We start from the raw sequence: 15872 nt of genomic DNA, 5'->3' as shown, positions 1-15872 counted from the left end.
TCCTCATGTAAAGGTATTGGTTCTAATGTAAAGCGCTCGGATATATTTGGGTTAAGTTCGCGCTATATAAAACTCCATTAAATAAAGAAATAACAATTGTATACACGAGGTTTTAATATAACCGTGGCATTTCATGCTATTAGAAGCTCATCTACGTTTACCATAATTATCCACATTATTATTATTATTTAAAATGCCCATGTGACAAGCGTTATTGCGTAGTTACAAGCGTAAGAAGGCAGAAGAAACTGTAAGCCCTAAATCGCTGTGACGTAAAGGCAGAAGGCGTGGTTTGACACGTAATGTCATCGCGCCTGCCCGGTCAGTTGGAGAAAAAAAAGACGGAAAAGATCTAGCAGGGGGAGGGGCGGGGCTGTGCCAGGCACAAGATGGCGGAGGGGGCGGCGGCGCAAGCCAAGGATCGACGGCGGGAGCAGCTGCGGCACTGGACTGCTTCTTGCACTAACCAGGAGGCGGCTGAGCCCCGCGGACAGACGCGGGCCGTTCGCTTCGATGGGGCCGCCGAATTCCTGGCGGCTTGCGCAGGAGGCGACCTGGAAGAGGCCGAGGCCATGCTACAGGGCAAAGGCGGGAGCGACCTACTCAACAGCACCAACGTTGATGGCATCAGCGCACTTCATCAGGTGAGGGACGTCATGGGTTGCATGATGTCACACTTGACAGTGACGTCAGTTACTGGACGTGTATTGTGTTAGTGACGTGTTTTCGAGTTGGCATTCTGGCCGCTGGCTTGGTTAACGCATTCTGTGAAGTGACATCAACGCCAGTGTAAAGGACTTAACTGCTTTTAGGGAGTTAGTTTGAAATTGTGATACATGAGATGTGTAGTGCTGGCGTGGATGTTAGACCTACTGTAACTAACCTGCTTAGATCACAGAAGCCAGCTTGGGTGAAACTGAAAGGGAGGCAAGCCTATATTCCACCACCTTTGACAATGATATTTCCCTCCGATAGGGTATATTCCACCACCTTTGACAATGATATTTCCCTCCGATAGGGTAGGGGCAAGGCCTGCTATCTAGATGTAGGTTGCCCCTGCTGAGATGGGTTCTTGGATTTGCATGAGGTCCGTCGTAAACTGGTATTTACAGCTGTCTAACCCCGTGCATGGTATATGATATCCCAGGCTTGGAATTTCCAAAATTCCATCCATGGATGCACACCCCAATTAAGACTTATTCCCCTCCACTGACTTGCATGTTAAAAATGAAGTGGTATTTATTTGTTAAGATCAGTTGCAAAAAGCCTTATGTTATTGGTGTCGAGCGCTTTGAGTGTGTGGGTATGACAGTTGCAATCACAAGAATAGAGTTTGCGGATAAGACCAGAGACTATCCTACAACGTTCGTAACTCTCAAAGCCACCCCTGTTGATTGTTAAAGTTTGTGAAGGATTACGAAGAGTGAGCACCGTCACTGAAGTGATTATTTAATGACACTGGTTCGGGCATCAGATCTGGCTAAAATGCTGCAATGGAATACAAGACTGCAGCCCCCTGTATGCTTTTCTTCATATCGGACAGTAGATTAACTGGCCTCTTATGTCGCCCTTCCTAGTCCATTATGGAGCTGAAAACTGAGACTCGGATTACATTTTACTGTGACTTAGTTGGCACAAAAGCATGCTTTCAGCTCTGTGGTTGGGTATTTTTAGGTAGTGCGTTAGGAAGGAACTTTTCATTTTTAATAAAATAGCATGTTCAATATACTTAGGGGTGCCTTTAGGCGGCTCTCTGCAACTATTGATCTGTTGTTGACATTCACATTTTCTTATGCCACTACAGAATAGAGCATGGGCAGTAGGTCAGCCCACTTAAGCCTTTTGCCCATTAATAAAAAGTGCAACCACATACAAAGTAGTTACCTTTAGTGTTGGGGACTCATAAAGCAATGTGTGCTTTTCGAGTTGCCTAAAATATTATTTACTTTTTGCCAATTTTTTACTTTTAGATTGACGAGGACTTTACATCTTCCACTAGAGTAAAGTTTCGCAAAAAAACTTAGTGAAACGAGCTAAACAAGGCTAAAAGGCTGGCGGCCGACTCAGACCAACTGGCTCAGTCAACGCTTGCTTTTTTTTCCCATTTAAGCTTCAGACCATCCTGGTTTTATTTTCTCGACGACAAGCCAAGATGCTCCTTACAGAGCTGACTGGCTAGCTTGCTATCTAGATAGCTTTGCTATTGTTCCGTCGCTAGCTAGGTGACCGAAGTCAGGTGACCTGGCTGTGACCTATCATTTAACACGTACTATTAGACTGTTTGTTTAATTGCTGCCATTTCTCTGGTGCAGTGATAGAGTTGAAATCAAGGATCTATTCATAACGTATGCCTGGAGTACGACATTGTTACTAGGTAAGAGTGAAACTTTCAATTTGGCGAACTCAGACGGCACTGGCTCCATTGGAGATCATCTGTTGCTGAAAGCTTGGTTATTTTACGATAATGATCTGAACATTGATTAATGGGCATGAAGGCTCTGAACATTGATTAATGTGAATGAAGGCTATCACACTGTGATTGCGTCTTAGCCATCAGTTGTCTTTGCACACCAAATCTTAACATGCTTTCGTCACTGTAAGAACAAGCATTTACAATGCAACGGTTTCGCCTTTTCAAAAGTTAGAGCTATTGGCATTGTAAATGACAATTTTTTTGTTTGTCTTGGTTTTGAAAACAGATAAATAAATGGCATTGTCATTTACATTGCCAATAGCTTAATCTCTCGCAAATGTGAGACCTATTTTACCCTACTGGACGAGCTCAGCAGACAGCAATTACTACCACACACACCCACCCAGAGCCACACACACCCACCCAGAGCCACACACACCCACCCAGAGCCACACACACCCACCCAGGAGAGCAACTACAGCGAGGGGGCAGGGAAGCGAGCACAGCCAGGGGGCAGGCGAGCAAGCACAGCCAGGGGGCAGGCGAGCAAGCACAGCCAGGGGGCAGGCGAGCAAGCACAGCCAGGGGGCAGGCGAGCAAGCACAGCCAGGGGGCAGGCGAGCAAGCACAGCCAGGGGGCAGGGAAGCAAGCACAGCCAGGGGGCAGGGAAGCAAGCGCAGCCAGGGAAGCAATACTCTTATCCTCTGCTCACCCGCATAACCTGCCTTCAACTTGGTGATCAGTGGGGCATTTGAAGATTACCATGGTGTGGCCTGTCTAAAATCAGTGCAAAGTCAGCAGATTTACACTCGATCTTACTAGTTTTTGTATGCTTGCAGAGCTCCAGGAGACACTCCACTGAAAGGGCATCCATTCTAGAACCAGTGAACTGCTGTATGAACTGAATGACCCCTCGCCAAAATTCAAGATATTGCGTTGCCAAAACATGTGCATTAGATCTGCCCCATTAGAGGAATATTACAGGTACATGTCTAGATCCCCTTGATACATTCTACTCGGTCTTTTGTGTGTCGGGTAGGTCTGATGCAGAAGCTTGCACTGTGTGTTAGGAATTGGGTTGGCGGAATAAGGAGTATCTGCTTTAATGACGTAAAATTATGCTGTCTGGAGCCATGGCAAAGGACCCCGGTTGTAGTCGACCTAGTGCCTTTCCATTGTTCTCTATCTAGTGCTTTCCTCAATTTCACGCAGTCTCGTATGTACCACAGCAGCAAGCCCAGTGCTTAAGCAATCCTCTCATGGTATATTGCAATTCTGTGGACTAGCAACTACAACGCAGCATGCAAATTGATGCGTCTGTGATACCTCCCGCCAGGTCTGTTTGCAAGTAGTTTAAGTTAGGGTTGAGGGGGTCTGCAGTTCATCACCCTCTCCCTTGCATTGTGGCGTCGGAATTTAATGTTCAAAATTGGTCGCTCCAGGCCTCCCTCATCTGGAGTAAGCTGAAACTTCTTGAACAGCACCTTATATCTTTTTTTCCTATACTAGCTGTCAACAGCTTCTAGGCCTCGATGAAAAAGGTACTTGATATGTCTATTGGCATGACTGCGAAATAGTAAATGAAACTCGGGGGCGGCACCATTTTACCAATAGCCAACCAACAACACACAACTGTGACACTTGCACCAAGTGAGCACCGAGCGAAAACCACGTGATTTTATCTCGGGCAGCACTTCTACTCTCGCACTCAGCCACAAGGAGGCGATATAGGGTCAGGGTTTACTACACGGTGGAGTAGAGGCATTCATGCAAGCGAGGCACCTTATGATTTACATATAATTGTCTGGAGTTTAGGAGTCCGCCTGAATTTTCGCCTAAACCTCAAGGAAGACTTTCAAAGGACCTCGGCTGCTGGACAGAGTAGACAGAAACTGGTGCAGCAAAAACGCCTGGCGACCCATTTGAACAGAGAATGCCAGGGAACTCGCAGAAATCCTATAATTCTTGCTACCTTCCAACAGACACTTCTACGACACTGCCAAACCTACAAAGGAAACCGTAAAAAAACATTAGGAGCGAAAAGGAGAAAATAGCTTACCGGGACAACGGAGCTCCCAAGTCATTGGTAAATAAACAGCTTTAGGCAAAACGAGGCTCAGTTTAGAGAAAGTAGTAGTATATCCGAGACAGCCCGTTCCTCTGGAGAGAGAGTGTGCTGTGTGTCTAGGTGAAGGGGGAGCAGAGCGCTGCAGAGTTCACCCAGCTGGCGGCTTGTAGGGAATTCCTGCCCTTAGCGTCGATGACATCATTCAGTGCAAGCGGTCCTCTCCTCTCTGCCAAAGTAATTAACTGCAGCGGGACTCCCACATTCTGCGGGACGTGCATTTGGCTGCTCCAAGCTCTAGCGGGTTCCCGCTGGTGTCAGTCCGGACCGGAGAGAGGGCCAGGGAGATGGAAAACTCTTTGCTTTCACGGCACAAGGACAGCGGGAGGGGGGGGCGGGAACGGACGGCGGGAACGGGCACATGGACAGCGGGAGGGGGGGCAGCCGGACAGCGGGAGGGGGGGGCGGGAACGTATAGCGGGACATCGCGCAACCCACCCCTGAAAACGCCATTTTGGAAGTGTGGCGAAAACAAAGCTTTAAAAAAAATAAATAAACCACCGCCGCATGACTATTGCAAAGGGGCGGGATGAGTAAAAATCGCGGGAACGCCCACGAATCTGCTCGGGGAATGAGTGACGCTTCTCTGTTCCAATGGCTAGCCCCATTTATGGAGCTAGCCAATGGGACAGAGAGGCGGAACGAAGCCCCTTACTTGTAAACAAAAGTTTTTCGCTTGCGCAGCCTTTCGGCGAGGCGAAACCTAAAAACAGCAGTGTGACTGGGAAATTGCATGAATGCACTGGGAGCTCTTGAGGTTGAGTATCTAGTTGGTTGTTGTTGGACCCGGCCTCATGGCGTGGTCCTACCCCTCCCGCATGGCGGGCCCAGGACAACATCAGCCCTCCTCCGGACCTCGGGCGGCCCCTTCGGCCCGACCCTGCACGCCCCAACACCACCGATCCCGCTACCTGCCCGGATCCCCATCATCGGCCTGGCCCCAGCGTAGGCCCCTCACGACCTCAACACGAGGCCGTGCCGGACTCCATCTTGGGCCCACCACGTCACGACCATGTGGCCTCGGCCCAAGCCTCGGCCCCAGCGAAGCCCAGACATCGAGGCACCAAGATCCATCCAGGTGGTCGAGTGGCCACTCGACAGATCCCGGAGGGAGAGGAGTTTCGATGGCCCTCCAGCCGTCCCCGGACGCCTGGTATCGATCGCCCTCCGGCCTCCCTGGGCGCTGGCTCCGCCCCCCTGCTGGGTGTCTGGACACCATCATCCCGGCCCCTCTGGCCCCCAGGCGCGAGGGTCCGGACATCAAAGGACCTCCGTCCTATATCTGGGCCAGCCCCGGAGTAGGACGCTAGTTGTATCCTGGACTGGAAGCCCTGCTGACGCTGTCACGGCCGACACCAGACGAACTCATCCTTCTTGTAACCTGAACCATCTGAGAGCCTGCTGGCGCTGCCGCGGCCTACCTTGCTGAACCATCTGAGAGCCTGCTGGCGCTGCCGCGGCCTACCTTGCTGAACCACCTGAGAGCCTGCTGGCGCTGCCGCGGCCTACCTTGCTGAACCACCTGAGAGCCTGCTGGCGCAGCCGCGGCCTACCTTGCTGAACCACCTGAGAGCCTGCTGGCGCTGCCGCGGCCTACCTCGCTGAACCATCTGAGAGCCTGCTGGCGCTGCCGCGGCCTACCTTGCCGAACCATCCTGTTAGCCTGCTGGCGCCGCCGCGGCTCGAACCTCTCGGAACCCCCCAGCTCGAGGATTGAGAGCTGTGCGTAGGGTATCCCTTCCTCCACCCAGAGTAAGACTGTCCCGCTACCTTACCCTCCTTGTCCGAGACTTTACGGATCCCGCGATCCAGCTGTATATACTGCCAAGAACTCTCAACCGTTATTACTTATAAAAGCTTGAGAACTTGACCTCCTGTGTGGTGTCCGTTTGTAGTGTTGTGATTACTCTGCTGTACGATCCTAGGAGGGGCCCTCATTCAGGAGGCCTCTCGGCAACGCTCGGCTACTTCTCGACAGAGGGGTTGACCTAGGGGTGGTCAGTCAGACATCTTCTGCCTCCCCCAGGTCGCCTTTCTAACAGTTGTGGATTTCGTTTTCTGGCCCTCTAAGTTATATGCGGTTGTGTCCTTGGATAGGTAAATTGCTACTGTATAGTGTCTCATCGAAACACACATAGATTGCCTGAAAAGATAAAAATCTGTTTAAGGGCCTTTGGCGGGACAATCTAGCAAAGTATAGTATGCGTGTGCCGGTGTGTGGAGCTATGCTAAGAATCGCAGTGATATGGAAAGACCGGGCATGCACATCGCTGCTATAGTGCCAGGATGTTTAATGAAATGATGAAAACGCCTAACGGATAGCCTAAGGTGTTAAAGGATGCGAACCAGTACCTTGGTGGTTTCATCGAACGGGCTTAGCATGCTAGAAAGCCAGGATGAGTGTCTCAGCGTGGATTGTCACGCTCATAAGTAAGAGTGATCTATCGATTACTTCCATGCGTTACTGGGAGCGGGTGATCGCTCCAACTCGTGGGTGGCAAGTCGGCGTGAGAGCTTGGTGCGGTAATAGCAAGAAGTGCGGCTAAGGCGCGTGATATTTAAAAATCCGTGTGGCAATGGGAGTGTTCATTTTAACACAAGGCATTTGTGGTTATTAATAGACGCGTGGTTCGTGACTAATGACTATTTAGACCACCGCGGGGGTGTGGGCCGTGGCATGAGCCTGGTAGTTTGCGTAGAACTTACTTCAGGGGCTGGAGCGTGGAAGCCGTCTCCTGGGATTCTTCATCGTGAATGACGAAAGCGGGATCCCTGGGCTTACTATATAACGTGCTCCCGCTGGAAGCGTGCACGTTCGTGGCGTGCCTTCTTCTAGTGAAATGTAATAGGCTCGCTAGATGGCGATATTGGCCTATCCACGGTGCAGTACCTTGTGTAACCTGGGTTGTATCAACAGATTCCACGATTGGGTCTGTACTGTCTGCGGGCCATTTTACACTATTGCTGGCGAGGTGGTAATAAATAGTGCTGGCTATGACATGATGCAGCGCAAATCAATCTGTCTTATAGTCATATGTATGCATAGCATGAGTGACTTGTTGCAGGCTAAAATGTTACAGTTTGTCTAAAAGTATACTCGAATGCATCATACTGTAATACGCATACTCAGTATTGGCACATAGATGAAAGTACCTGTTTCAATTAATAGAAAGTTACAACATAGCGGCCTATTAAAGCTTCTATCTGGACATAATCAATTCACACGTGGTTAGTATAGTTCATCTTAGCCTGTGTTGGCTTGTCCATCTGGGAAGCAGTATTAGCAGAGGGACAAAATCACATAATTAGGCTGTGTGTTCACTCCCAGATGTTTAAAGGGATGAGACGGTTTGATTGGCACATATGATTGATAAGGTCAGGGGACCTTGTCAGGGGGTCAAGTGGCATCACAGATCCAGGGAGGAGTTACAGTCTACTCATTTGGACATATGTCTCTTCCTGCTCATTAAGACCATGGGTGGTGGCTTCAGTGATATGTATCCATCTACATTCTTTGAAATTAAGTTGGTTTATGATGCTGCCTCCTCTTTTGTGAAGGATGACCGTCTCTAGCACCGTCCCTTCAATCTCTTCCAGTGTGTAGCCTAGTGCGCTGTAATGTACCACTAGCGGTGCACCTTGTACCTTGCCCTTAATCCTGCTTTGATGCTGTAAGATTTTACTTTTAGATTGACGAGGACTTTACATCTTCCACTAGAGTAAAGTTTCGCAAAAAAACTTAGTGAAACGAGCTAAACAAGGCTAAAAGGCTGGCGGCCGACTCAGACCAACTGGCTCAGTCAACGCTTGCTTTTTTTCCCATTTAAGCTTCAGACCATCTTGGTTTTATTTTCTCGACGACAAGCCAAGATGCTCCTTACAGAGCTGACTGGCTAGCTTTCTATCTAGATAGCTTTGCTATTGTTCCGTCGCTAGCTAGGTGACCGAAGTCAGGTGACCTGGCTGTGACCTATCATTTAACACGTACTATTAGACTGTTTGTTTAATTGCTGCCATTTCTCTGGTGCAGTGATAGAGTTGAAATCAAGGATCTATTCATAACGTATGCCTGGAGTACGACATTGTTACTAGGTAAGAGTGAAACTTTCAATTTGGCGAACTCAGACGGCACTGGGTCCATTGGAGATCATCTGTTGCTGAAAGCTTGGTTATTTTACGATAATGATCTGAACATTGATTAATGGGCATGAAGGCTCTGAACATTGATTAATGTGAATGAAGGCTATCACACTGTGATTGCGTCTTAGCCATCAGTTGTCTTTGCACACCAAATCTTAACATGCTTTCGTCACTGTAAGAACAAGCATTTACAATGCAACGGTTTCGCCTTTTCAAAAGTTAGAGCTATTGGCATTGTAAATGACAATTTTTTTGTTTGTCTTGGTTTTGAAAACAGATAAATAAATGGCATTGTCATTTACATTGCCAATAGCTTAATCTCTCGCAAATGTGAGACCTATTTTACCCTACTGGACGAGCTCAGCAGACAGCAATTACTACCACACACACCCACCCAGAGCCACACCCACCCACCCAGAGCCACACACACCCACCCAGAGCCACACACACCCACCCAGAGCCACACACACCCACCCAGGAGAGCAACTACAGCGAGGGGGCAGGGAAGCGAGCACAGCCAGGGGGCAGGCGAGCAAGCACAGCCAGGGGGCAGGCGAGCAAGCACAGCCAGGGGGCAGGCGAGCAAGCACAGCCAGGGGGCAGGCGAGCAAGCACAGCCAGGGGGCAGGGAAGCAAGCACAGCCAGGGGGCAGGGAAGCAAGCACAGCCAGGGGGCAGGGAAGCAAGCGCAGCCAGGGAAGCAATACTCTTATCCTCTGCTCACCCGCATAACCTGCCTTCAACTTGGTGATCAGTGGGGCATTTGAAGATTACCATGGTGTGGCCTGTCTAAAATCAGTGCAAAGTCAGCAGATTTACACTCGATCTTACTAGTTTTTGTATGCTTGCAGAGCTCCAGGAGACACTCCACTGAAAGGGCATCCATTCTAGAACCAGTGAACTGCTGTATGAACTGAATGACCCCTCGCCAAAATTCAAGATATTGCGTTGCCAAAACATGTGCATTAGATCTGCCCCATTAGAGGAATATTACAGGTACATGTCTAGATCCCCTTGATACATTCTACTCGGTCTTTTGTGTGTCGGGTAGGTCTGATGCAGAAGCTTGCACTGTGTGTTAGGAATTGGGTTGGCGGAATAAGGAGTATCTGCTTTAATGACGTAAAATTATGCTGTCTGGAGCCATGGCAAAGGACCCCGGTTGTAGTCGACCTAGTGCCTTTCCATTGTTCTCTATCTAGTGCTTTCCTCAATTTCACGCAGTCTCGTATGTACCACAGCAGCAAGCCCAGTGCTTAAGCAATCCTCTCATGGTATATTGCAATTCTGTGGACTAGCAACTACAACGCAGCATGCAAATTGATGCGTCTGTGATACCTCCCGCCAGGTCTGTTTGCAAGTAGTTTAAGTTAGGGTTGAGGGGGTCTGCAGTTCATCACCCTCTCCCTTGCATTGTGGCGTCGGAATTTAATGTTCAAAATTGGTCGCTCCAGGCCTCCCTCATCTGGAGTAAGCTGAAACTTCTTGAACAGCACCTTATATCTTTTTTTCCTATACTAGCTGTCAACAGCTTCTAGGCCTCGATGAAAAAGGTACTTGATATGTCTATTGGCATGACTGCGAAATAGTAAATGAAACTCGGGGGCGGCACCATTTTACCAATAGCCAACCAACAACACACAACTGTGACACTTGCACCAAGTGAGCACCGAGCGAAAACCACGTGATTTTATCTCGGGCAGCACTTCTACTCTCGCACTCAGCCACAAGGAGGCGATATAGGGTCAGGGTTTACTACACGGTGGAGTAGAGGCATTCATGCAAGCGAGGCACCTTATGATTTACATATAATTGTCTGGAGTTTAGGAGTCCGCCTGAATTTTCGCCTAAACCTCAAGGAAGACTTTCAAAGGACCTCGGCTGCTGGACAGAGTAGACAGAAACTGGTGCAGCAAAAACGCCTGGCGACCCATTTGAACAGAGAATGCCAGGGAACTCGCAGAAATCCTATAATTCTTGCTACCTTCCAACAGACACTTCTACGACACGGCCAAACCTACAAAGGAAACCGTAAAAAAACATTAGGAGCGAAAAGGAGAAAATAGCTTACCGGGACAACGGAGCTCCCAAGTCATTGGTAAATAAACAGCTTTAGGCAAAACGAGGCTCAGTTTAGAGAAAGTAGTAGTATATCCGAGACAGCCCGTTCCTCTGGAGAGAGAGTGTGCTGTGTGTCTAGGTGAAGGGGGAGCAGAGCACTGCAGAGTTCACCCAGCTGGCGGCTTGTAGGGAATTCCTGCCCTTAGCGTCGATGACTTCATTCAGTGCAGGCGGTCCTCTCCTCTCTGCCAAAGTAATTAACTGCAGCGGGACTCCCACATTCTGCGGGACGTGCATTTGGCTGCTCCAAGCTCTAGCGGGTTCCCGCTGGTGTCAGTCCGGACCGGAGAGAGGGCCAGGGAGATGGAAAACTCTTTGCTTTCACGGCACAAGGACAGCGGGAGGGGGGGGGCGGGAACGGGCACATGGACAGCGGGAGGGGGGGCAGCCGGACAGCGGGAGGGGGGGGCGGGAACGTATAGCGGGACATCGCGCAACCCACCCCTGAAAACGCCATTTTGGAAGTGTGGCGAAAACAAAGCTTTAAAAAAAAAAAATAAACCACCGCCCACCGCCGCATGACGATTGCAAAGGGGCGGGATGAGTAAAAATCGCGGGAACGCCCACGAATCTGCTCGGGGAATGAGTGACGCTTCTCTGTTCCAATGGCTAGCCCCATTTATGGAGCTAGCCAATGGGACAGAGAGGCGGAACGAAGCCCCATACTTGTAAACAAAAGTTTTTCGCTTGCGCAGCCTTTCGGCGAGGCGAAACCTAAAAACAGCAGTGTGACTGGGAAATTGCATGAATGCACTGGGAGCTCTTGAGGTTGAGTATCTAGTTGGTTGTGGATTTCGTTTTCTGGCCCTCTAAGTTATATGCGGTTGTGTCCTTGGATAGGTAAATTGCTACTGTATAGTGTCTCATCGAAACACACATAGATTGCCTGAAAAGATAAAAATCTGTTTAAGGGCCTTTGGCGGGACAATCTAGCAAAGTATAGTATGCGTGTGCCGGTGTGTGGCGCTATGCTAAGAATCGCAGTGATATGGAAAGACAGGGCATGCACATCGCTGCTATAGTGCCAGGATGTTTAATGAAATGATGAAAACGCCTAACGGATAGCCTAAGGTGTTAAAGGATGCGAACCAGTACCTTGGTGGTTTCATCGAACGGGCTTAGCATGCTAGAAAGCCAGGATGAGTGTCTCAGCGTGGATTGTCACGCTCATAAGTAAGAGTGATCTATCGATTACTTCCATGCGTTACTGGGAGCGGGTGATCGCTCCAACTCGTGGGTGGCAAGTCGGCGTGAGAGCTTGGTGCGGTAATAGCAAGAAGTGCGGCTAAGGCGCGTGATATTTAAAAATCCGTGTGGCAATGGGAGTGTTCATTTTAACACAAGGCATTTGTGGTTATTAATAGACGCGTGGTTCGTGACTAATGACTATTTAGACCACCGCGGGGGTGTGGGCTGTGGCATGAGCCTGGTAGTTTGCGTAGAACTTACTTCAGGGGCTGGAGCGTGGAAGCCGTCTCCTGGGATTCTTCATCGTGAATGACGAAAGCGGGATCCCTGGGCTTACTATATAACGTGCTCCCGCTGGAAGCGTGCACGTTCGTGGCGTGCCTTCTTCTAGTGAAATGTAATAGGCTCGCTAGATGGCGATATTGGCCTATCCACGGTGCAGTACCTTGTGTAACCTGGGTTGTATCAACAGATTCCACGATTGGGTCTGTACTGTCTGCGGGCCATTTTACACTATTGCTGGCGAGGTGGTAATAAATAGTGCTGGCTATGACATGATGCAGCGCAAATCAATCTGTCTTATAGTCATATGTATGCATAGCATGAGTGACTTGTTGCAGGCTAAAATGTTAGTTTGTCTAAAAGTATACTCGAATGCATCATACTGTAATACGCATACTCAGTATTGGCACATAGATGAAAGTACCTGTTTCAATTAATAGAAAGTTACAACATAGCGGCCTATTAAAGCTTCTATCTGGACATAATCAATTCACACGTGGTTAGTATAGTTCATCTTAGCCTGTGTTGGCTTGTCCATCTGGGAAGCAGTATTAGCAGAGGGACAAAATCACATAATTAGGCTGTGTGTTCACTCTCAGATGTTTAAAGGGATGAGACGGTTTGATTGGCACATATGATTGATAAGGTCAGGGGACCTTGTCAGGGGGTCAAGTGGCATCACAGATCCAGGGAGGAGTTACAGTCTACTCATTTGGACATATGTCTCTTCCTGCTCATTAAGACCATGGGTGGTGGCTTCAGTGATATGTATCCATCTACATTCTTTGAAATTAAGTTGGTTTATGATGCTGCCTCCTCTTTTGTGAAGGATGACCGTCTCTAGCACCGTCCCTTCAATCTCTTCCAGTGTGTAGCCTAGTGCGCTGTAATGTACCACTAGCGGTGCACCTTGTACCTTGCCCTTAATCCTGCTTTGATGCTGTAAGATTCTGTTTTTAACTTTCTGTGTCGTCTGACCTATCTACAGGAGTTGACACGAACATCTTATCGCATAAATAACATTTTGGCTGTTGCAGTTTGAGGAATGTTTCAGGGTATAGGTTTTTCCTCTGTGTTATTTTATTGCCTGTTATGGTATATTTGCAGGCTTTGCACGTGCCACATTTCTGATGTCCTGTGATTGGAGGGAGACCCAATAGTGACCGTGTGCCGGGGGCAGGCACTGAATCTAAGAAAGAAGAAACCACATAATCCTTGACATTTTTAGCCCTTTTGAAGGCGAACATAGGTGCCTCTGTCATACCGATCTCCTGGCCGACCAAGCCCAGGTATTTCTTGATGTTGTTATTTTCATGGCTCTTAGTATTAAATGTGGTTACACAGATTAGTCTGTCCATTTTGGTTTCCTTGGGTTGTATTTCTAGCAATGTTTCTCTAGGTCTATACCATGCTCTTTTTCTGGCCCTGTTGAGGAGTCCCTTGGGATAACCGCTATCCCTTAGTTTTGTGATTAGTTGGTCAGTTTCTTTGAAATAGTCTTTTCTTCCTGAACAGTTTCTTCAGACCCGTAGAAATTGCCCATATGGTAGGTTGTCCTTGAGATTCCTGGGGTGATGAGAGTTATATTGTAATAATGTATTACGATCTGTTGGTATTTTGAAAAGACTCATGATGATTTTGCCATCTTCAGTCTCCAGGATAACGTCAAGGAAAGGGATGGATTTATTACTGTGTGTTATGGTGAACTGTATGTCCGTGGAGCGAGTGTTTAGCCATGTGATAAATTCTTCCAGTTGTTCCTCAGTTCCAGTACATATCATGATGATATCGTCAATATATCGGTTCCAGGATGTGATGTTCTCTTTGTATGGATTGTGATCCTGGTATGTGTGTTGATGTTCAAAGTGATTCATGTATAGGTTCGCCAGACTCTGAGCAAAGCCTGCGCCTATGCCTACTCCCTTGCATTGAAAGTAGAAGGCATCCTGGAATATGAAGTAGTTTTTGGTCATGGCTATCCTGAGTAGTTGGATAAGGAAATCAGTGGGGATCCATTGTGGTGTAGGACGTGTATCAAGGACTTCTTTTATCACAGTAATAGCCTCTTCTTGAGGTATGCTTGTGTACAATGAGCACACATCTAGAGTCACAAAGAATTGACAGGACCGATCAAAAGGTTGTTCTTCCAAAATATTTATTGTATGCATGGTATCCCTTAGGTAGGATTCTGTTTCCCATACAAATGGTTGTAGGAATGCGTCCAGGAATTGGTTAATGGGTTACAAGATTGACCCACAGCCCGAGACTATGGGTCTTCCTGGCGGTTTTTTAAGTTTTTATGAACCTTTGTAATTGTGTATATAGTTGGGATCCTTGGTGTTTCATTGTTTAAAAATGTGTATTCTGACTCTGAGAGGAAGCCTTGTTCCAGTCCTTGTTTGGTCAACGTATTTATGAGTTTGGCTATTTCCTTCGTTGGGTTTACTGGTGTGCGGACGTAACTCTCTGCACATCCAAGTTGTTGAGTAATCTCTGAAACGTAGTCATCTCTATTCTGGATCACCTCTGCTCCCCCTTTATCCGCATTCTTTATGATGATGGAGTTGTTATTTTTAAGTGAGAGTAAAGCTCCTCTCTCTTCCTTCATGATGTTGTTGTGTTTTATATATTTTGTTTTTTGTAGATTTATTCATTACCTCTGCCATTACCACCTTTTCATATGCTAGTATTCTTTCATTCATTAGGTAGCTCCCTGGATTGAAGGTGGACGTTGGGCGAAATTGTGTGGCTGCGGAGCCCATCCATGCCAGGGCAGGGAGTTTTCTGTACTATATGCACCATCCTTCCCAAAATGCTATACTTGTAAAGAATAGCAAGGCTTAAGAATATTTGTTTGTGCAATGATAGTTGCATTTTAGAGGAGTCCTAGGCCAGAATCTGTTCTCCTTTTGTTTTGCCCCTGTTCCGAATCCGACTTCAATTTCAGAACTCCTATTTTCATCCTGATTTGTAGTGCACACTTCATTGGAGCTAGGCACTTAAGCTTCACCCATGAACTATTTTCTTAACTGAATCATGCTGACAGCTCTTTTTCCCGGGTCAGTCTTGTAGTCCCGTTGCTAGGTGACGGCCCACTAGAATTGCTCCCCTATCTCTTACAACAAATTTGAGCGACGTTAGCAATATTTAGGACTCTCAAGCAAAAGTCTTCTAATCTGGGGCCGTCTACAACCAATAGTGCACCGTTATTGTCCTGTATTTTCCCCAAAATGTAGAATAAACAATAGTACGAATACTTCAGTTTTTTAGGGCTCGGGGCGGAGCTCCGAGATCCTAATGTTAAAGGAAAAAAAAAGTTTCATTAGGGCTCCGGAAAGACACATTCCTTAGTTTTTTCTTATCTGAATGTTGATTGGTCGTCGCGGTGGTGTTTTTGTAGTAGTCTTGATGCCATAGGGCATTAGGCGTCCATGTTGGCATTTTCTCTGCGGTTTCGCGCACGGCCGTCCATAAATATCAATTAGGAGCTGTCAGGGTGGCCGTGTAATGCATTCCAGATGGTGGGCGCGCGTTCACCATCGAGCAGTGCGTTTGTCGGGCACGCGTCCTCCTCACGTGCACACAGGCTTCAGATTTAATAA

At 47.9% G+C, this 15872-nt stretch overlaps 1 protein-coding gene across 2 annotated transcripts in view; it reads left to right on the top strand.

Moving 5' to 3' along the window:
* Positions 1-360: 360 nt before the first annotated feature.
* PPP1R12C (protein phosphatase 1 regulatory subunit 12C) overlaps positions 361-15872 on the top strand; it is a 1267429-nt gene continuing 1251917 nt past the window's right edge. The window contains exon 1 of one of the 2 annotated variants that reach the window (XM_078655015.1): positions 361-644. In XM_078655015.1, the coding sequence (XP_078511141.1) occupies positions 390-644 (255 nt within the window). In that variant the 5' untranslated portion in view covers positions 361-389. The remainder of the gene's footprint in view (positions 645-15872) is intronic. The other variant, XM_078655016.1, reaches the window with a different exon arrangement.

The sequence above is a fragment of the Lissotriton helveticus genome, chromosome 7 (genome assembly GCF_964261635.1).
Source record: "Lissotriton helveticus chromosome 7, aLisHel1.1, whole genome shotgun sequence".
Lineage (NCBI taxonomy): Eukaryota > Metazoa > Chordata > Amphibia > Caudata > Salamandridae > Lissotriton > Lissotriton helveticus.
The sequence above is the reverse complement of the archived record's forward strand: the minus strand, read 5'-3'. Positions and strand labels throughout refer to the sequence as shown.